Source organism: Phoxinus phoxinus, assembly GCF_949152265.1.
Source record: "Phoxinus phoxinus genome assembly, chromosome: 7".
Lineage (NCBI taxonomy): Eukaryota > Metazoa > Chordata > Actinopteri > Cypriniformes > Leuciscidae > Phoxinus > Phoxinus phoxinus.
Window position 1 is genome coordinate 900001 of NC_136882.1, and position 21940 is coordinate 921940.

Here is a 21940-nt window from a genome sequence, read left to right on the forward strand (position 1 = left end):
TCCCGCCAGAGAGCTCCCGTGCCTGGGCTTCACAGCAGCCAGCTCTGACAGAGCGATGTTGTCGTGCGTGACGAGCGTCGTCTTGTCCATCGTCTCCTTGCTGTGTTTGGAAAGCACTGCGTCCAGGAAGTCGTACTTGGGCGAGAGCGTGCCACTTTCGAACAGGTATTTGGCCAGATAGGAGAAGGCGGCGTTGCTCAGGAGCGACGCGAGCATGGAGACGGTCTTGTAGGGGAACCTCTGCTCCACGTAGCGCTCCACCTCCAGCGTCAGGCGGTGCTGCTTCTCCCGCGGCCGCCAGCCGGGATAGTAGATGAAGGGAGGCAGCCGGAGGTACGGCTCCCCTCCGCCGACCCGCAGCAGAAGCCCGAACACGTACCCCGCCACCGAGCCGTAGGTGTTGGTGCCCTTGACGAACAGCACGCAGAGCAGCTGAGGGAAGATGATGACGTACACCAGGTCCGAGCTCAGGTACCACAGGCCGTACACGGAGCCCGTCAGCAGGGCCATCGCCGTGGCCAGCGCTCCGAACACGAAGATGGTGATCCGCATCACCCACACGATCTCTCGGTCCGACGCCTGCGGAGACACGCACACACGAGACACGATGTCAGGCTTGACTTATTCACGACAGCACTAGCCTCGAGTACCTTATTGCTTTTTATAAAATGGTTAACCCAGAATACAAATATTAAAGCCAAAAAATGTCATCAAGTAAAATCACTAAAAGCCATCCTTCCGCTGGAAAAAATAGTCCCACCCTGACCGTGAACAGCAACAGGAGTTACTTTATTTCACCATTAGATGGCGGCAGAGACTGTCTTTATGAGTGAGTCAGTCAGTAGAGAAGACTTTTATATTGAAAGGACTCAAATTACACAGAGAAGCAAGACGCAACTGGTAAATGACTAGCGTGTCACGGGAAAAACCCTTAACTTTTAAAAGGACAAGATATGACAGTGGACATCCAAATATATTTTTTTATTACGATTATGGGACTGACCTGAAGGAAAATGCTATGTCTACTGTAAATGCAGGTACACGCGCTTACTCGATCTCTCACAATACTCTACTATATAAGCTTCAATGAACAATATTAACAGTGGTGGTAAGTAACGAAGTAAAAATACTTCGCTACTTTACTTAAGTATTTTTTCGGGGATCTGTACTTTACTTGAGTATGTTTTATTTGCATCTACTTTCACTCTTACTCCACTACAATATTAAAGACAAAGTTTACTTTTTACTCCGATACATTTTCCCATGCCCGCTCCAAGTATTTATTACACTGATTTTCCAAACCAATGAAAAAGCTTCACTCAGAGGAAGTAAAAAGCATCGCAGACACAACAATTTCACTGTTTTGCGAGTGACAAATGCTGCCATCATAATCTACAATATGATGTAGGATTTATACGCATTTGATCAGACAAACCGAATGTCACTGGCACAACATGAAGAACTGGGCGGCAGATGTAAAGACACTAGTGGTCTCGGTTCTCTCTCTCTACAGGCTTTTTCTCTCCGTTTGCTTCAGCACAGTCTGCGTCATGCATGTTTTCCTGCTTCTAAACAAGGGCTTTAAGAAACTGAAGCACACATTTCTGTAAAGCTGCCACATAATCAACTTCTGCCTTACCTCATCAACTCAAAGCCAGACAGGTAAAACACAACACACACCTTTATATAGACCCAGACAGGTAAAACACAACACACACCTTTATATAGACCCAGACAGGTAAAACACAACACACACCTTTATATAGACCCAGACAGGTAAAACACAACACACACCTTTATATAGACCCAGACAGGTAAAACACAACACACACCTTTATATAGACCCAGACTGCAAAACATTGGCACACATTTGATGTAATGTAGGGTCACTCAGCTATTCAGTTTCTAGCAATAATGCTCATATATACAAAATACATTTAGTTTTTGTTTTACATAGCTTTTACAGTAACATAAGACTGAATAAGACCCATAGGTGGACTAATGGCATTAGGAACTCACGGACTGCCGGAAAGCGAGCTGGTAAATGTTGCGAGCGAACATGGAGCTGGCGGAGAGGATGGAGGAGTCGGCGGAGGACATGACGGCGGCGGACACGGCGCCCAGACCGAAGAAGGAGACGGCGGGCGGGCAGAGGTGCTGGAGCACGATGGGCAGGATCATGTCCGACTCGTCCTTCTCCACCGGAGGAACCGGCCCGTACGACGTCTGGTTCCAGTCTGAGGACACACACACACACACACACACACACACACACAGTAGAAGCTTTTTTCATCCAAGTGGATGCTGCACACTGGTGGTTGAGGAGAGATTCCCTGATATGATTGTAAAGCGCTTTGGGTGTACAGTAGTACATGTGAAAGCACTATATGCCTCATTCAATTCTAATCTATTCTTTAAAGGAGGAGTTCACTTCAGAATTAAAGTTTCCTGATAATTTTCATCCAAGATGTCTTTCTGTCTTCAGTGGAGGACAGAAAGACATCTTTCCTGATAATTTACATCCAAGATGTCTTTCTGTCTTCAGTGGAGGATGTTCTCCATATAGTGACTTCAATGGTCCAGCAGGTCGAAGGTCCAGATGTGAGTTTCAGCTTCAGTCTCTCACGATCCAGCCGAGCTATAAGAGTCTCATCTAGACAAACCAGCCGACATTTTATTTAGAAATAAACATTTATATACTTTTAACCACAGATGCTGGTCTTGCACTGGCTGTGATGCGGCACACATTACGTCATCAGGCTAGGTTAAAAGGTGAAGCGTGACGTCGGCACAAGAACAGACCCAGTGTTTGCTAGAGATGCACCGATTGATCGTCTGGTGACCGGAATGAGCGGCGAGCTGCCGGTCAGTCTGATATATGCCGATCTCATGCCGGTCAAATGCACTCGGGCGCCGCATGATTAACAACATCAGCATCACTCCTGCACACGGAACGCACATGTAGGAAACTCGTGAATTACGCCCGTTTTCACAACGCAAACGTGAGCGGCGCATATTTTTTCCGCCGTGCATGTTAATCAATGAGTGCGTTCACACTGCGAGCAGGAGCGTCGAGCAGGAGCGTCGAGCAGGAGCGTCGAGCAGGAGCGTCGGAGCAGGAGCGTCGAGCAGGAGCGTCGAGCAGGAGCGTCGAGCAGGAGCGTCGAGCAGGAGCGTCGAGCAGGAGCGTCGAGCAGGAGCGTCGAGCAATAGCGCAGGAGCGTCGAGCAGGAGCGTCGAGCAGGAGCGTCGAGCAGGAGCGTCGAGCAGGAGCGTCGAGCAGGAGCGTCGAGCAGGAGCGTCGAGCAGGAGCGCCGAGCAGGAGCGTCGAGCAATAGCGCAGGAGCGTCGAGCAGGAGCGCAGGACCGTCGAGCAGGAGCGTCGAGCAATAGCGCAGGAGCGTCGAGCAATAGCGCAGGACCGTCGAGCAGGAGCGTCGACCAGGAGCGTCAATCAGGAGCGTCGAGCAGGAGCGTCGAGCAGGAGCGTCGAGCAGGAGCGTCGAGCAGGAGCGTCGAGCAAGAGCGCAGGAGCGTCGAGCAAGAGCGCAGGAGCGTCGAGCAAGAGCGCAGGAGCGTCGAGCAGGAGCGTCGAGCAGGAGCGTCGGAGCAGGAGCGTCGAGCAGGAGCGTCGGAGCAGGAGCGCAGGAGCGTCGAGCAGGAGCGTCGAGCAGGAGCGTCGGAGCAGGAGCGTCGAGCAGGAGCGTCGAGCAGGAGCGTCGAGCAGGAGCGTCGGAGCAGGAGCGTCAATCAGGAGCGTCGAGCAGGAGCGTCGAGCAGGAGTGTCGAGCAGGAGTGTCGAGCAGGAGTGTCGAGCAGGAGTGTCGAGCAGGAGTGTCGTGCACGAGTGTCGAGCAGGAGCGTCGAGCAGGAGCGTCGAGCAGGAGCGTCGAGCAGGAGCGTCGAGCAGGAGCGTCGAGCAGGAGTGTCGAGCAGGAGTGTCGAGCAGGAGCGTCGAGCAGGAGCGTCGAGCAGAAGCGTCGAGCAGAAGCGCAGGAGCGTCGAGCAGGAGCGTCGAGCAGGAGCGCAGGAGTGTCGAGCAGGAGCGTCGAGCAGGAGCGTCGAGCAGGAGCGTCGAGCAGGAGCGGCGAGCAGGAGCGTCGAGCAGGAGCGTCGAGCAAGAGCGCAGGAGCGTCGAGCAGGAGCGTCGAGCAGGAGCGCAGGAGCGTCGAGCAGGAGCGTCGAGCAGGAGCGTCGGAGCAGGAGCGTCGAGCAGGAGCGTCGGAGCAGGAGCGTCGAGCAGGAGCGTCGAGCAGGAGCGTCGAGCAGGAGCGTCGAGCAATAGCGCAGGAGCGTCGAGCAGGAGCGCAGGACCGTCGAGCAGGAGCGTCGAGCAGGAGCGTCGAGCAGGAGCGTCGAGCAGGAGCGTCGAGCAGGAGCGCCGAGCAGGAGTGCCGCGTGAGCAGCGGTGAAGCGCGGGTTTCGACGCCGAGGCTATTTCTGCTGCGCTGCTCACGCTCAATTAAAGTGAAAGCACACTTTAGAATGACAAAATAAATATGATTTCACACAAAAAGTGCCAGAATTTGCATGTCTATTGTATTTAACAAGAACTGGAGTAGGCTGTGTCACAAAAGAAAATGGAGAATCAAAAATATTTATAGAAAATGTACCCATTTACACTTGTTTTTATTATTCAGTTTGGGTAAAAGTATATGGTATTTTATAAAAAATATATAGAAAATAAATATTTGTGTGTGCTGTAAAGTGGTTGGAAAAAATGAAATCGGAATCGACTAAAATCGATATCGGCAGGTCAAACTCAAGGAAAAATCGGAAATCAGAATCGGCCTAGAAAATTGTAATCGCCTCGGTGCATCTCTAAAGCGGATGTAAGACTGAGTCAAACGCCATTTACAAATAAATAAATGGTAAACAATGATGTTGGACGATTTTGAAGTTGGAGGAGAAAATGTTTTCCGCTCTACTCTTCCTATTTACATTTACATTTTACATTTACATTTAGTCATTTAGCAGACGCTTTTATCCAAAGCGACTTACAACTGAGGACTACAGCAAGCGAGTCATCGTGAAGAGGCAAAAATAACGCAAGAAGAAGTGAAAGTAGGAGGGAGCTGAGCCTGTGGTCGATCTGTAAGCGAGCGTCAATGCCTTGAACTTGATGCGAGCAGCGAGTGGTAGCCAGTGCAGAGAGATGAACAGAGGAGTGACGTGGGCCCTTTTGGGCTCGTTGAAGACAAGACGGGCTGCAGCATATTTAAATGTCTGCTGGTGTGTCTAGATGAGACTCTTATTCCTCGGCTGGATCGTGACTTTGAAGCTGAAACTCACATCTGGATCTTCGACCCACTGGACCGTTGAAGTCACTATATGGAGAACATCTGGAGGATGTTCCTCACAAACCTGCATTTCTGTTCGACTGAAGACAGAAAGATGTGAACATCTTGGATGACGTGCGGGAGAGTAAACTATCAGGAAATGTTAATTTTAACTAATCCTTTAATTATATATTACTTTATGCAATATAATCTATAGTAGAAAACAAAGATTCTAAGGCCTGATTTAACTGTACAAGACGTAATGACTTTTGTGAATCCGTCTTCATTCAGTAAACATCTGCTGATTAACAGCGTTAATGAAGTCCCGGTGGATTCAGAGAAACTGAAACTCCTGACCGCAGCCTCTGGACACAGCAGCCCGTCGCTCCCTGATCTCAGAGCCGCTCGCACGGATGCCTTTCTGCCAGAGGCTGTGTAAACACTGGCGTAGAGTGTGTGACGTCACCGTATGTTTCTCAAGAGCGTTTCTGAAGCCCAAGGTGGGCGGAGCCGGCCGTCGCCATCTTCGCAGCGTGTCACTCCCGAAAAGTGGGAGTGACTATCACTAAACGGAAATGGGCAGCGAGGCAGATTAGCTGAGGTGACGTGACGCTAACGCTAGCAAGCAAACGACTAGCAGTGACAACAGCGGCAATCCACCTGTCACTCAAGTGGCCACGCCCTAATTCTGCAGAACTTTAAGGCTTATCATTTAAACGGATGAGATATAAAAATATTCACCCCCTCACAGTCGCCATGAAGAGCAAAATCAAAAGCACTTTTAGCACCAGACTGTGAACATGTGTTTTTCTGCTGTAAAGTTGGGCAGTTTAACATGCGGGTCTATTAGTCTCTTCTGCAGCCGCTCTCTAGTGGCCAGTGGAGGAACTGCAGTCTAACTCACTGTGTGTCGGATTGAAGAGAGAGAGAGAGGGTTCACCTGTGGAGGCCCCGATGGCCCCGATCAGGACGGACGGGATGGCCATGACGAGACAGCCGAAAGCGGCCAGGAACGACAGGACTTGAGCATAACTAGCCGAGGAGGCCGAGAGAACCCGCTGGAAATACACCTGCCACGGGATCCCGCCCAGCATCTGCACACACACACACGCGCGCACACACACACACACGCACACTATTGTCAGCTTACACACACACGTAAGAAGCTTGTGTCAGCGCACAGACAGACTCACGAGCAGGCAGAAGTTATCGGCCCATATCCAGCCGTCGGCCGGGTCGATCTCTCCGAGCCACGGAGGCTGGAACACTGCGGTCACGGCGGTCACTCCGATGTCCGACACGGCAGGACTGGACAGAGCGAACGGCACGCTGATCCACTGGATACACACATTCACACACGCTCAGGGACATCGCTCTCAATGATCATCAGCCTGACTAGATTAACATCAACACTGTGGCATATTAAAGATGGAGTGGCATGTAATCAGGGTGCAGATTATTTCATACTTTAATAACAAACCCATCCGCCCAGGATGGTGATCCTGATATGAATGACAAACTGGCTGATATGAATTCTCAAAGGAAGAGCCTCAAAAATTAAATCCAACCTAATTTAATTCCATTGGTAGTTTGAAGCAGAAGTGCATCTAGAATGACGATAAAAGAGAAATTATTCATAAAAACTGTTGATAACCACAGAAAATGAAAATATTTAGGAATCATCTTGAGCAAATAAGATTTATTATAAAAAATCTTTATAAAATGTAGAGCTCTATATTGCTTTTATCAAGGTTTTACAACAATCCCATAATCCAGCAACACATTAGACCACATGCACTGAATTCACTGTGCGTTTAATTCAGAAACTTCATACATTTACATTACTTTCATTGTGGGGACAAAACAAGCAAAAACGACTATATTATAAAAGAAAAAACGATATAATGGCGAGCGAACAGCATTTTAGGAAGTGTGTTCATCCTGTGATTGTTTTGACAACTGTGTTGTTTGTTTGTGCAGCATGGCCAGCGGGAGCTGAACGTGAGCAGTGTGAGCGGCTGTCATTGAGAACGCTGCGCTCCTGCGGTCGCTCTTCGAGGACGGCGGTTTGGCTCGCATTCCCGCGATCATGAGTGGCCCAGCTCAGGGTCTGTGGCGGGACCATCATCTCTCGTGGCATTTAAATTGTCTAGAAATGTTGGTGGTGTTCCAGGCTGTGAAACACTTCCTCCCAGACCTGAGGGGCCATCATGTGCTTGTTTGTTCAGACAACACATCAGTGGTCTCCTATTTAGGCCATCAGGGGGGTCTGCGATCGCGCCGCATATACAAGCTGTCTCACCAGACCCCTCTGTGTGCCCAGGGGAAGTTGCTCTCTCTAAAGGCAATCTACATCCCTGGGTATTTAAATCAGGAAGCAGACATCCTGTTGAGGCAGGGGCCGAGGCCCGGGAATGGAGACTCCACGGAGCTCCTATGGAAGAACTTCAGGAGAGCAGAAGTAGACCTGTTCGCATCCCAAGAGACGACACATTATCCGCAGTGGTTCTCTCTCAGCCAGCCAGCCCCTCTGGGCTTGGACACTAGGGTACAGATGTGGCAGAGGTCACGTCTGTTAACATTTCCCCTGATTGCTCTGCTCCTAGGAGTTCTGGAGAGAGTTTGCCGGGACGGGGTCAGTCTACTGTTGGTAGCCCCGTTCTGGCCGGCCAGAGTATGGTTCTTGGGCCTAGTGTCTCTCCTCTGGAGATTCTGATCAGGAGGGACGTACTCTCTCAGGCGAGTGGGACGATCCTTCCCCCCCGGCCAGAACTGTGGAAACTGTGGGCTTGGCCTCTGAGGGGCTCAGCTCATGAGTATCGGTCTCTCAGCTGAGGTTGTTGAGACTATCCTCCACTCCAGAGGTCCCTCCACGAGGAAACTCTACGCCTTGAAGTGGAGATTATTCACTTCCTGGTGTGGAGAACAGTAGCTGGAGCCGGTTAACGGCCCTGTGCTGTAGTTCCTGCAGGAGCGTTTCTGGGTTATCCCCCTCCACACTGAAGGTGTACGTGGTGGCCTTAGTGACTTACCACGTCCCTTTGAGTGGGGTATCTTTGGGGAGACACCCACTAATAACTTGTTTCCTTCGGGGCAATTTGAGACTGTTGTACTAGAAGGCCTCTCTCTAGCTCCATTCGAGCCCATTGAGGAAGTTGCACTCTTAAGACTATCTTTTCCTCGCTATTTCATCTCTCAAGAGGATTGGAGACAAGCACGTTCGGGATTTCCCTTGTGCCTGGAATTATCCTTATCTCACTTTTTCTGAGTCGGCCGGTCAGCCTTCACCTTTGGCTGTACGAGCTCACTCCACTAGGAGTATGGCTGCTTCTAAAGCTTTATCTTCAGGAGTTTCCCTCCAGGATGTATGTGATGCGCCAGGCTAGTCCTCAACGCACACATTCGTGAGGTTTTATGATCTCGACTTCGGCTCCACTCCAGGGGCGCAGGTGCTTTCGTCCAAATGTGCGCACTGACTTCACACGGACGGACACTTGCTCTTATGGCGGGGTGGGTATTAGCGTTCCCAGACAGCTCGAGTTCGCTTGAGAACGTCTCGGTTACATATGTAACCCTGGTTCCCTGAAGAGGGAGCGAGACGCTGCGTCGCCCTTCCATACTCCCGACATGCCCACGCTCGACTTGCTTTCAGTCTATCAGGAGCTGGCGCTGTTTGGTTCAGGTGTGCTTTATAGTTTACTGGTCGATGACGTCACCCATATTTTCTGCCGTACAAGTTTGTAGAGAAGACTCACCAAACCCAGAAAAATGCAGAAGAGCTGGACAACATCAGTGTAGGCCACAGAGTACAGTCCGCCGACCAGCGTGTAGAAGACCGCGATCAGCGCCGAGAGCACCACGGACACGTTGATGTTGATGTCCACGATCACGCTGAGCGTCGCCCCTGTGCAGAGGACGAGGGTGAGACACACTGAAGACTGATGGAGGCCGGAGCTTCACCTGTGTGTGTGTGTGTGCTCACCCAGCGCTGACAGGATGGCCGCTGACCAGAACATCTCTCCCAGTAACGCAGGGATGAAAAGCAGGCCGCCCATCCTCTTCCCGTATAGCTGCTGGAACGGGTCCAGCATGGTCACGTATCCTCGGGAGCGCATGGGCTTGGCGAAGAACAGCCCGCCTGACAGAGAGAGAGAGAGAGAGAGAGAGAGAGAGAGAGAAGATCAGCAGGACTCTGTCAGAGCTCATATGCTGGAGAGTGGCTCTGAAAACTGGCCTGACAAGATTTATTGTTTTGTGTTTTACAGAAGCTTGTATCGGAGCTCAAAGCTCACTGACACACTCCAGCGAGGTGCTGAATGGGGTGATACACTGCTTTAAATGCATGAATTATGATGGACTGATCAGTGTAAAGGCGTCTCACCCACGACCAGACTGAGCGCGTATCCGAACGGAGCCTGAGCCCAAGCCAAGCCGGAGCCGGGCAGATACACAGACTCCGCTGTCCCGTTGATGTAGCCGCCACCCACCCATGTGGCTGCAGACAGAGACACGTCATCAACACACACATGGTCATCAACACACACACACACGGTCATCAACACGCATACATCAAGCATAGCGTCAGTTCTGGCAGGTCACGTTAGTCAAGCTCGCATCAGTGACTCTCAGCTGATCCTCTGCCTATAAGGAATATCACTGTATACATATATAATCTCGTCAGTATTATCAGCAGATATTCTCAGGAGCTGATGACCTCCTCCCTCCCCAGCTCCTCCTGTCTCAAGCAGGATTTGGCATTCTGATTCCTCTTGAATCAGAATACATTTTCGAATTACGCTGTACTTTAAAATCTTGAATTAATTATATTTGCATACATTCATGTTGGTTCTGTTCTGTTTGTTTACCCTGAGGGGGGTTATCACTGCTCGGCTGCATGGAGGCGCAGGGAGTTCTCGGCCAGAACGGAACCATACCACCAATCCTAACTGTATGCTAATTGTCAATCATATTTAATGATAGTGGTCCTGAAAGAAACACGGTCATCCACACACACACAAACACACACACACACACACAGTCATCAACACACACACACACACACACACACACACACACACACACGGTCATCAACACACACACACACACACACACACACACACAGTCATCAACACACACACACACACACACACACACACACACACACACACACGGTCATCAACACACACACACACACACACACACACACACACACACACACGGTCATCAACACACACACACACACACGGTCATCAACACACACACACACACACACACGGTCATCAACACACACACACACACACGGTCATCAACACACACACACACACACACACACACACACACACACGGTCATCAACACACACACACACACACACACACACACACACACACACACACACACACACACACACACACACACACACACACACACACACACACACACATACAGAGTGAGTGTGTTCTTGAGCAGCTCTATACTCTACACACAGTATAAATATTCCTTGATTATTTCATTCATTTTTAATATCCCAATTAACCAAACAGAACAAGTTAATGACTTTCTTGAATACTTTCAGTTCTAATTAGCATATTTAAGAGAAAGAAAGAAAGAAAGAAAGAACAATTTCAGTACACTTTACTTAAAGCCTTTATATAATGCATTATAAACGTAGTTTGAATGCAGTATTTCTGCAGCTTATAATGCACTGAACATCTGTAACCAGTTATAATGCACTGAACATCTGTAACCAGTTATAATGCACTGAACATCTGTAACCAGTTATAATGCACTGAACATCTGTAACCAGTTATAATGCACTGAACATCTGTAACCAGTTATAATGCACTGAACATCTGTAACCAGTTATAATGCACTGAACATCTGTAACCAGTTATAATGCACTGAACATCTGTAACCACAGTTATAGGGCACTGAACATCTGTAACCAGTTATAATGCACTGAACATCTGTAACCAGTTATAATGCACTGAACATCTGTAACCAGTTATAATGCACTGAACATCTGTAACCAGTTATAATGCACTGAACATCTGTAACCACAGTTATAGGGCACTGAACATCTGTAACCAGTTATAATGCACTGAACATCTGTAACCAGTTATAATGCACTGAACATCTGTAACCACAGTTATAATGCACTGAACATCTGTAACCACAGTTATAATGCACTGAACATCTGTAACCAGTTATAATGCACTGAACATCTGTAACCAGTTATAATGCACTGAACATCTGTAACCAGTTATAATGCACTGAACATCTGTAACCACAGTTATAATGCACTGAACATCTGTAACCAGTTATAATGCACTGAACATCTGTAACCAGTTATAATGCACTTAACATCTGTAACCAGTTATAATGCACTGAACATCTGTAACCAGTTATAATGTACTGAACATCTGTAACCAGTTATAATGCACTGAACATCTGTAACCACAGTTATAATGCACTGAACATCTGTAACCACAGTTATAATGCACTGAACATCTGTAACCAGTTATAATGCACTGAACATCTGTAACCACAGTTATAATGCACTGAACATCTGTAACCACAGTTATAATGCACTGAACACCTGTAACCAGTTATAATGCACTGAACATCTGTAACCAGTTATAATGCACTGAACATCTGTAACCAGTTATAATGCACTGAACATCTGTAACCAGTTATAATGCACTGAACATCTGTAACCACAGTTATAATGCACTGAACATCTGTAACCAGTTATAATGCACTGAACATCTGTAACCAGTTATAATGCACTGAACATCTGTAACCACAGTTATAATGCACTGAACATCTGTAACAAGTTATAATGCACTGAACATCTGTAACCAGTTATAATGCACTGAACATCTGTAACCAGTTATAATGCACTGAACATCTGTAACCACAGTTATAATGCACTGAACATCTGTAACCAGTTATAATGCACTGAACATCTGTAACCAGTTATAATGCACTGAACATCTGTAACCAGTTATAATGCACTGAACATCTGTAACCAGTTATAATGCACTGAACATCTGTAACCAGTTATAATGCACTGAACATCTGTAACCACAGTTATAATGCACTGAACATCTGTAACCAGTTATAATGCACTGAACATCTGTAACCAGTTATAATGCACTGAACATCTGTAACCACAGTTATAATGCACTGAACATCTGTAACCACAGTTATAATGCACTGAACATCTGTAACCACAGTTATAATGCACTGAACATTTGTAACCAGTTATAATGCACTGAACATCTGTAACCAGTTATAATGCACTGAACATCTGTAACCAGTTATAATGCACTGAACATCTGTAACCAGTTATAATACACTGAACATCTGTAACCAGTTATAATGCACTGAACATCTGTAACCAGTTATAATACACTGAACATCTGTAACCAGTTATAATGCACTGAACATCTGTAACCAGTTATAATGCACTGAACATCTGTAACCAGTTATAATACACTGAACATCTGTAACCAGTTATAATGCACTGAACATCTGTAACCAGTTATAATGCACTGAACATCTGTAACCAGTTATAATGCACTGAACATCTGTAACCAGTTATAATGCACTGAACATCTGTAACCAGTTATAATGCACTGAACATCTGTAACCACAGTTATAATGCACTGAACATCTGTAACCAGTTATAATGCACTGAACATCTGTAACCACAGTTATAATGCACTGAACATCTGTAACCAGTTATAATGCACTGAACATCTGTAACCACAGTTATAATGCACTGAACATCTGTAACCAGTTATAATGCACTGAACATCTGTAACCAGTTATAATGCACTGAACATCTGTAACCACAGTTATAATGCACTGAACATCTGTAACCACAGTTATAATGCACTGAACATCTGTAACCAGTTATAATGCATTATAATACTCATCGCATTACACCTTTAGAAAATATCAGGCATTACAACACGACAAACAAACAACTTCAGAATCTACAAATATTATAATGCATTTGACCTTTGGTCAAAATGATTTATGAACAGATATAATGCATTATAGTGTACATTATGAATATGATGCATAATACATAAAGGCTTTAATTACAGTTTTACCATAATTTCTAAGAAGAAACAATTAACCCCTTAAAAAAAAGATTCAAATAAGAACCAAAATAACAAAAGGATTTACATTTTTAATGTTGTATTCCTTGTTTCAAAACAAAAAAAACTCCTTTTTATTACCAAACATTGTGCATGTTTACATTTTATTAAATAAACAGGCAACAGTTTATAATACATAATTTCCGCAGTGTTGTATCTCAGCGCTGTTTCTGTATTGTTGTGTAAAACACACCTTCATATTCGCATGAAAATTCACTGTAAAAAGTGTTCAGTTTTCTTACTTAAAAATATGTATTTAACCCGTTGCCTTAAAATGATTTTAAGTCATAAATTTCATTTCTTAAAATGATTAAGTAAAGAAACTTAATGCTTAATTGAAAAAATTAAGTTATGTGAACCTATGAGAATTTTTAAGTCACACTTAAAGACTAAGTCGCACTTTTTTTCATAGTTTTGCTGGTCCTGCGACTTATAGTCAGGTGCGACTTATAGTCAGGTGCGACTTATATATCAAATTTAATTCATACTGACTGAGATGAACCAAGAGAAAACATTACCGTCTACAGCCGCGAGAGGGCGCTCTAGTTAGCGGAGTTGTTCAGAAGCGACACCGAGGAAGAACTCAGTGGATTCAGTGTTGTGGAGTGAGATCGGGAGCTTGGTGAACTTGCTGACCGGTAACTTGCTGGACTCGCTGGCTAATGTTAGTTTAGCCTATTCAGCCTCAGGGATATGTTCTTTATAGGGTAGGGTTTCCTGCAGAAAATGTGTTAGTTAAGGTGTAACGTAACTTTGTGTTAGTCTACGTGTCGCCATACACATCAGCATAAATGCTCCTGATAAATGATTTGTTATTAAAGCATTAACATTCACAATCCACTGTCATACGAGGGAGACGTCTCCCCAGCTCGCTGAGCTGTGTTGATAATGTACGAGTGATAGAGCGAGAGAATTAGTGATTAGGACATTTATTTAGTTAGTTAGTTATTTAAGTTAGGTCGTTAGTATACGCAGGCGTATTCTGAACATATTCCAGCATTGCAATCTTGACATCGCAGCCTGTTCATTATAGCCGGAGCTTCAGAGCTAAGGCGGAGCTACAGATTAGGTGTCCCTAAATAACCCGCGTATAAGAGTAGTTCCGCATTAATTAATTTGCTCGCGAGTTTTATTTATTTTTATACCGTGTATTCTCTGTGTATATTCATGCACCGAACCGTGACGCCCGTAACGTTTCGGTTCAATACGAACACATGTTCCACCACTAAGTTATGCCTATACTGACCAGACACCTGACCAACTCTCCACTGGTTCTCTTCACACCAGATATTTATGTTTCTTCGATAGGAATTATTTACATTTCTGTTTGGCTCCTCATCTGTCTCACGCCTGGGAGGCTCAAAAGTGTATGGCTGTGGGCCATCGAGGGTTTGAGGGGGATTCTGGACCTCCTCAGACTCAAAACTCTCCATATTTGAATAGAACTTTTTTGGTGCACACTACATCCAATCTCACACACTGTTGCGTCACCATATGCAGATTTCCCCCCCATAACGCTCGTCTAAACGCAGAATATAAAGTGATAACGCAACGCCACTTTTGCGTTTTCTCTTCAGATCGTTTCCGTGTAAACACAGCCTAAATGTCTGTTCTTGGTCTTGGATTTTGTGGAATAAATGTCTAAATAAATGCGACTTATAGTCCAGTGCGATTTATATATGTTTTTTTCCTCTTCATGACGCATTTTTTGACTGATGCGTCTTATACTCCGGAGCGACTTATAGTCCGGAACATACGGTAAGCATGAAGTTTATTTACTTAATCACTTTAGGGCAACGGGTGTCCTACATTTATTAAAGTGAAGTCAGCTGAAGACTTTATACAAAACAACATAAGGTGTTTCGACTCTTCCGGGTCACTGCTCGTGCGGTCGACCGGTCGGTGCAGAAAGTAGCTTTGAATGTTTTTGTCTCTTGTAAAGTGAGTTTTTGAGTGTTTGTTTCGGGAATCGATCGTTTGTCAACTATTACCGTATAGTTCTAGCTCAGCTCTTTTGTGGTGTGTTTGTGAGGGTGTTGCCACCTCCTCACATAACGTTACTGGGATAAACAAGCCGACGCTAATTAATTCAGCTAGCTTTTTGCGCTCACTGCTCCAAAGTATGGACTGTACATGGACACTATGGACCTTTATGCTCTTACTTTTCCTTTTGGATTATCTGCCTACTGTATCATATGGATATACTCTTCCGGACACCCGACGGATTACTTATTCCAGGGATTTTTTATTACAGTTGCAATTTCACTTCCATGAAGGCACTGACAAGTTGCCAGAGGAGCTTCAACGTAAACTCCCAACCGACAGGACAGATACTCTGTACAACAACAGAAAGAAGGTAACGAGACGGGGGAGGAAGAAGAAGGGTGGAATTAAAGCAAAACTTAGGCGAGGAGGAAATAAGCACTGTGCGCTCCCCTCAGTGATTCTTGCTAATGTGCGCTCACTGCGTAACAAGACCGATGAACTGCAAGCTAACGTTTATCACATGTATGAATACCGGACTGCTTCCATTCTTGCGTTTACTGAAACGTGGCTAACTGGAAGTGACAACAGCGACAGTATGTACATAGATGGCTTCGGGTCCCCTGTAAGGTTAGACCGTGATACTGAATTGACTGGTAAGCACCATGGTGGTGGTGTCTGTCTCTACATCAATCCACGTTGGTGCAAAACAGTTGTTGTCAGAGAAGAACTGTGCAATTCTGACATCGAACTCTTGGCTGTCTCCCTGCGTCCTTTCTACCTTCCAAGGGAATTTCCACAGCTGTTTTTCATTCTGGTTTACATCCACCCCAGGGCAAATGTATCCATTGCTTCAGATTATATAAGGAATACGCTCGACAGACTTGAGCTGATATCTCCGGATGCCCCCAAATTCATCATGGGTGATTTTAATAACTGTTTTTTAGACAAATCATTTAAAGGATTTTATCAGTATGTCAACTGTACCACCCGTTTAGGGAAAACACTGGACAAATGCTATGGGTCAGTTCCAGATGCCTACAGAGCCGTCCCCCTCCCCCCCTTAGGCTCTGCTGACCACAGCAGCATATTGCTTGCTCCCGCCTACACACCTGTGGTTAAGAGAATGGAGAAAGTCATCAAGGACATCAAACAGTGGACACCGGACAGCATTGATAGGCTTCAAGGGTGCTTTGAAACCACGGACTGGAATACCCTCACATCGTGCTCCACCAACATCAGTGAGCAAGTGGATACAGTCTCAGCATACATCACTTTCTGTGTGGATAGTATTATCCCCTCCAAGAAGGTTACCATTTTTCCTAACAATAAACCTTGGGTGACTAAAGATCTAAAAAACATATTGAATAAGAAAAAGAGATTATTTTTTACCGGTTCCGAAGCTGAGAAGAAGGAGGTAAATAGAGAGGTCAAGCGAGCCATAAAAATTGCCAAGCTGAAATTCAAGAACAAAGTGGAGCAGACCTTTGAAAAAGGGAACCTTCGTGCGGCTTGGCAGGGCATCAAGAACATGGCAGCAGTGAACTCTGTCTCTTCCAGCCGCAAACCCATCCAGGTAGCTGGAAGCAGCTCCACTTCACTCCCGAATGACCTCAACTCCTTCTACACTAGATACGAAAAAGACAACAGCATCCAGCTAGAATCAATCATCTCCACTCTCAGACCGGATGACTGCGGTCTCAACATCAACACATCAGAGGTGGTGAGTGCTCTCAGAAGGACAAAAAAGAACACCGCGCCAGGGCCAGATGACATCTGTGGGAGGACCCTCTGGTGCTGAGCAGCTGGGAGGTGTGTTCCAGCATCTGTTCCAGGGCTCCTTGAACAGCAGCACAGTCCCCGCGTTGTGGAAAACCTCAACAGTGATCCCCATCCCCAAGAAGGGCACCACCAGGGTCCTGAATGATCTCAGACCAGTCGCTATCACCTCTCTGGTCATGAAGGCTATGGAGAGGATCATCAAGGAGCACATCACCAAGGCAACTAGTTCGATGATGGATCCTCTGCAGTTTGCTTATCAGGCTGGCAGGGGTGATGCAAAAATATTCATCTTAAACATTATCCACAAGCATCTGGAAATACCAAACACCTCAGCCAGACTTCTCTTTGCTGACTTTTCATCAGCATTTAATACAATGCAGCCACACATTTTGGCAGAGAAGCTCAGCACACGCTTCCACCTCAACCACCAACTCATCCTGTGGATTATAGATTTCCTCACCAACAGATCGCAGAGGGTGTTGGTGAATCACATCTTATCCGACAACCTCTTCACCTCCACAGGTTCTCCACAAGGCTGTGTCCTCTCTCCACTTCTCTTTATCCTCTACACTGATGACTGTAGATCCACCCAGGCAAATTGCCACTATGTGAAATTTGCTGATGACACAGTCCTCCTGTCTCTGCTTTCCAGTCATTCACAACATCACAGCCCTGCCCTGCAGGACTTCTTAGTTTGGTGCGAAAAGTCTTGTCTCGAGCTGAATATAGATAAAACTAAGGACATGATTGTAACCTTCTCACCCAAACAGAGACAATTAGCTGAGGCGGTCACCACTATCATCCAGCAGGAGCCAGTGGAGATAGTGGAGACATATAAATACCTGGGATCAACTTTTGACAACCTACTAAGGTTTTCCACAAATACAGAGGAGATCCTTAAAAAGTGTCATCAGAGACAATATCTACTTAGGAAGCTGAAGTCATTTGGGGTTAACAAAGTCATTCTTAACACATTTTACTATGCTTTTATTGAAAATGTAATAACCTTCTCATTCACTAGCTGGTTCCACTCCATCACCCTGCAAAGCAGAAACCGCCTGTTGAGTGTGGTTAAGGTCTGTTCAAAAATCATTGACCAGCCCGTCCGAACTCTCACTGCCTTATGTGACCAACAGACTGTAAAGGTGGCACGCAGGATTATTAATGATCCCTCTCACATTCTGTTTTCAGAGTTTGAGTGGCTACCCTCGGGATGTAGACTCCGTTGTCCGCTTTGTCGGACACAGAGGAGGAAAGCAACCTTCATCCCGAGGGCTGTCCAGCTTATGAATTCCAGATGAATTCCCGCTTTTATTTTATTTATTTTTTGCATTCTGATTTTATGTATATATGTGGTATGTAGTGTGTGGTTGTGCAGTGTGCCTGTGTAAGCTACTGTAATGTGCCCTTTTAAATTTCCCCCTGGGGACAAATAAAGTGCTTTGAATTGAATTGAATTGAATTATACAGCTCTGAAGTGATGAACTAGGGTTGGGGTTAGGGTTAGGGTTGGGGTTAGGGTTAAAGGTGAAAGGTCAGACCTGACGACCCCTCACCGGTCATGGTGAATCCTCCCACGAACAGGCCGATGTCTCTTCCTCCGACCATGATGGACTCGCTGCGGTCTGTTCCCGCTGAGATCCCGGAGTTCTTGTTCTTCCACGCCGCCCAGATCCCGACCGCCAGGATCAGCAGATAGAAGAGGATGATGGCCAGCAGACCGTCCACGTGAATGGCCATGTTCACTCCTGCACACACACACACACACACACACACACACACACACACCAGTACTAATCAGATACAGGCCATTTCTCAATATGCGTTCTTGTCTGTATACTTGTGTTCTTGTGGACTTGAAACGTCATCAGTCGCTGCCCAAGTACTGGTCCACTTCAAAGTTCACATCTAGCCAAGTCCAGTTCAGATCCCCGGATGTGTTCCTGATCCGCCCTGTTACCCAGGATGCATGTAGAGGTGACTTGTGCGGACTTGAGACAGACAGGTATCCCAGAATGCATCTCGCACCATCAGCAAGCGTCAATGGCAGAGGAGAAAACCCGCGTAATATCAAAATACTACTGTTATCGTGTCACGAAATGTAATTCTAAGAGTGTTTCAGTCGAGAATGTAGTTGTTTAAAGCTCAAATCTGAGGTTTATTTATAAAGATAGCGCCTATTTGAAAAATGTATCTGACGTTTTCGGAGTTGTGAGATCCGGGCGATCACCGGGTGTTCAGCGCTCAATAACCCCGACTGGACCAGCTTTACCTCGGCTAGTGCTTCTGATGTCTGCCGCTGGCTCTGGTGTCTCTAGTCTAGTGGTTAAACATGAGATATAACTCGCCTTGTGTATATCTAACGGGCAATCTTTGGTCTCATTAATCTATAATTTGTTCCATGGCAAATCGTTTTGGCTGAGGGCAAAGTGAAGTTTCATAATTTTATATATTTAGACTATTTAACTTGAGCTATAGGCTATTTTAAGCTGACTTATGTTTGACTAAATTGTTTGCTTTATTTATTTTTATTTACTTATACTTTTATACTGGATATTAGATCATTAAAACTGACATTTAACAAAAAGAGTCGGGGTTGTGTAATTTTATTTTAGGCTATATATTTTAAAATAGAATAGAATATTTTTTATATTTATTTTATTATGCATTCTCTTCACTGTACATGTATAATAAAATAAAATGACACAACCCCGTCTCTCTTTTTCAAATGTCAGTTTTAATGTTCAATAATGTTTCATATTTTTAAAATGAAAGCAAAAAGAAGCAGGGTTGTGTTTTATTTCGTGTTGTTATAAATATATGCAGTGAAGATAATCAATGTACACGGTGCCTGAACCGCATTTGTGTGGCCATTTAATGTGTTTAAGATGTTTTTTAAATGAAAAGAGGCAGAGTGTTGTTTTATACCATATTTCGTTTTATTGTTGCCTAAAATATACATAAAGAGATAACCGGAGTAGCCAGAGCGCGCCGAGTGACGCGATCAAGAACGCCGTTTGCAGAATAACCGGACTCTCGTCCTCGGGAGTTCGTTCTCCTCAGTCCAACTTGGCAAGTCCGAAGTTTGCGTACTTGGTATTGAGAAACGGCCACAGTCTTTATTCAGACTCCATCTCTCACATCAACAGTTTATTCACTATAGTTTATAAAATGGTGATAAAATATGAGCAGAACTCAGTTAATATTTGACAGGTTGTGTCCATCCTTCTGTTAGACTCTCTCTCTCTCTCTCTCACACACACACACACACACACACACACACACACACACACACACACACACACACACACACACACACAGGTTTTGTCCATCCTTCTGTTAGACTGTCTCACACACACACACACACACACACTTCTGTTAGACTGTCTCACACACACACACACACACACACACACACACACACACACACACACACACACACACACACACACAGGTTTTGTCCATCCTTCTGTTAGACTGTCTCACACACACACACACACACACACTTCTGTTAGACTGTCTCTCTCACACACACACACACACACACACACACACAGGTTTTGTCCATCCTTCTGTTAGACTCTCACACACACACACACACACACACACTTCTGTTAAACTCTCACACACACACACACACACACACACACACACACACACACACACACACACACACACACACACTTCTGTTAGACTGTCTCACAGACACACACACACACACACTTCTGTTAGACTGTCACACACACACACACACACACACACACACACACACACACACACACACACACACACACACACACTTCTGTTAGACTCTCTCTCACACACACACACACACACACACACACACACACACACACACTTCTGTTAGACTGTCTCACAGACACACACATACACACACACACACTTCTGTTAGACTGTCTCACACACACACACACACACACACACACTTCTGTTAGACTGTCTCACACACACACACACACACACACACACACACACACACACACACACACACACACACACACACACACTTCTGTTAGACTGTCTCACACATGCATTATGTTGAATATCTGTCAGCTGGTAAATTTAACTACACAATTAGATCAGCTCAAAGTAATCAAAACAATGACTTCATCTTTGCATCCAAACGCAACTCGCTAAACAACAGTTACAGCAACACGTGCAGCCCGTGTTCTTCCTCTCTCTCTCCAGTTCACACACAGATAATAACGGAGATGATGTGTCTGTACCTGTGGAGAAGCAGGACCTGCGCTCATCACTGCTGGACCCGCGCGTCTGGAGGAGGAGGAGAGCTCGCCGGGGACGGCTTTATACGGGGCGCGCGCGGGCGCGGGGGCGCGCGCGGAGATCAATAACAGATCATACTAGTTCATTTAGTGAACCGCGTTCCGTTCTTCTGGTTATCTACATAAACATGACCCGCTCGTGTAGTCTGTCGCCCGATCGTGGCTCCCCCTAAAGGCCAGAAGAAGAGTTTCCCTCGGGCTACTCAACTTTTTCTCAATTACATTTAGGCTAACTCACAAATATCACAATATAGTCACAGTTACAGTCATAATAAAAATATAATAGCTCAAAGGAAACACAAAATAATTAAAAAGAGAAAAGGATTCAGAAATTCTATACTTCCGTTTTGCCTTTCTGTTTCTTGCATCTTATAGGGTCTCAATATAAAGCATTGGTTCGGTTCTCTTACGAGAGTTATCTCG

At 45.7% G+C, this 21940-nt stretch overlaps 1 protein-coding gene across 2 annotated transcripts in view; it reads right to left on the minus strand.

The window, feature by feature from the left end:
- LOC307001477 (high-affinity choline transporter 1) overlaps positions 1 to 21561 on the minus strand; it is a 43452-nt gene extending 21891 nt beyond the window's left edge. For both annotated transcript variants that reach the window (XM_079617998.1, XM_079617997.1), the window contains exons 1-9: positions 21461 to 21561; positions 18770 to 18961; positions 9661 to 9774; positions 9262 to 9417; positions 9035 to 9183; positions 6473 to 6616; positions 6220 to 6373; positions 2020 to 2237; positions 1 to 579 (exon numbers count right to left, since the gene is read on the minus strand). The exon at positions 1 to 579 is cut by the window's left edge. In XM_079617998.1, coding sequence (XP_079474124.1) covers positions 1 to 579; positions 2020 to 2237; positions 6220 to 6373; positions 6473 to 6616; positions 9035 to 9183; positions 9262 to 9417; positions 9661 to 9774; positions 18770 to 18953 — 1698 coding nt within the window. In that variant the 5' untranslated portion in view covers positions 18954 to 18961; positions 21461 to 21561. The remainder of the gene's footprint in view (positions 580 to 2019; positions 2238 to 6219; positions 6374 to 6472; positions 6617 to 9034; positions 9184 to 9261; positions 9418 to 9660; positions 9775 to 18769; positions 18962 to 21460) is intronic.
- Between the last annotated feature and the right edge of the window lie 379 nt (positions 21562 to 21940).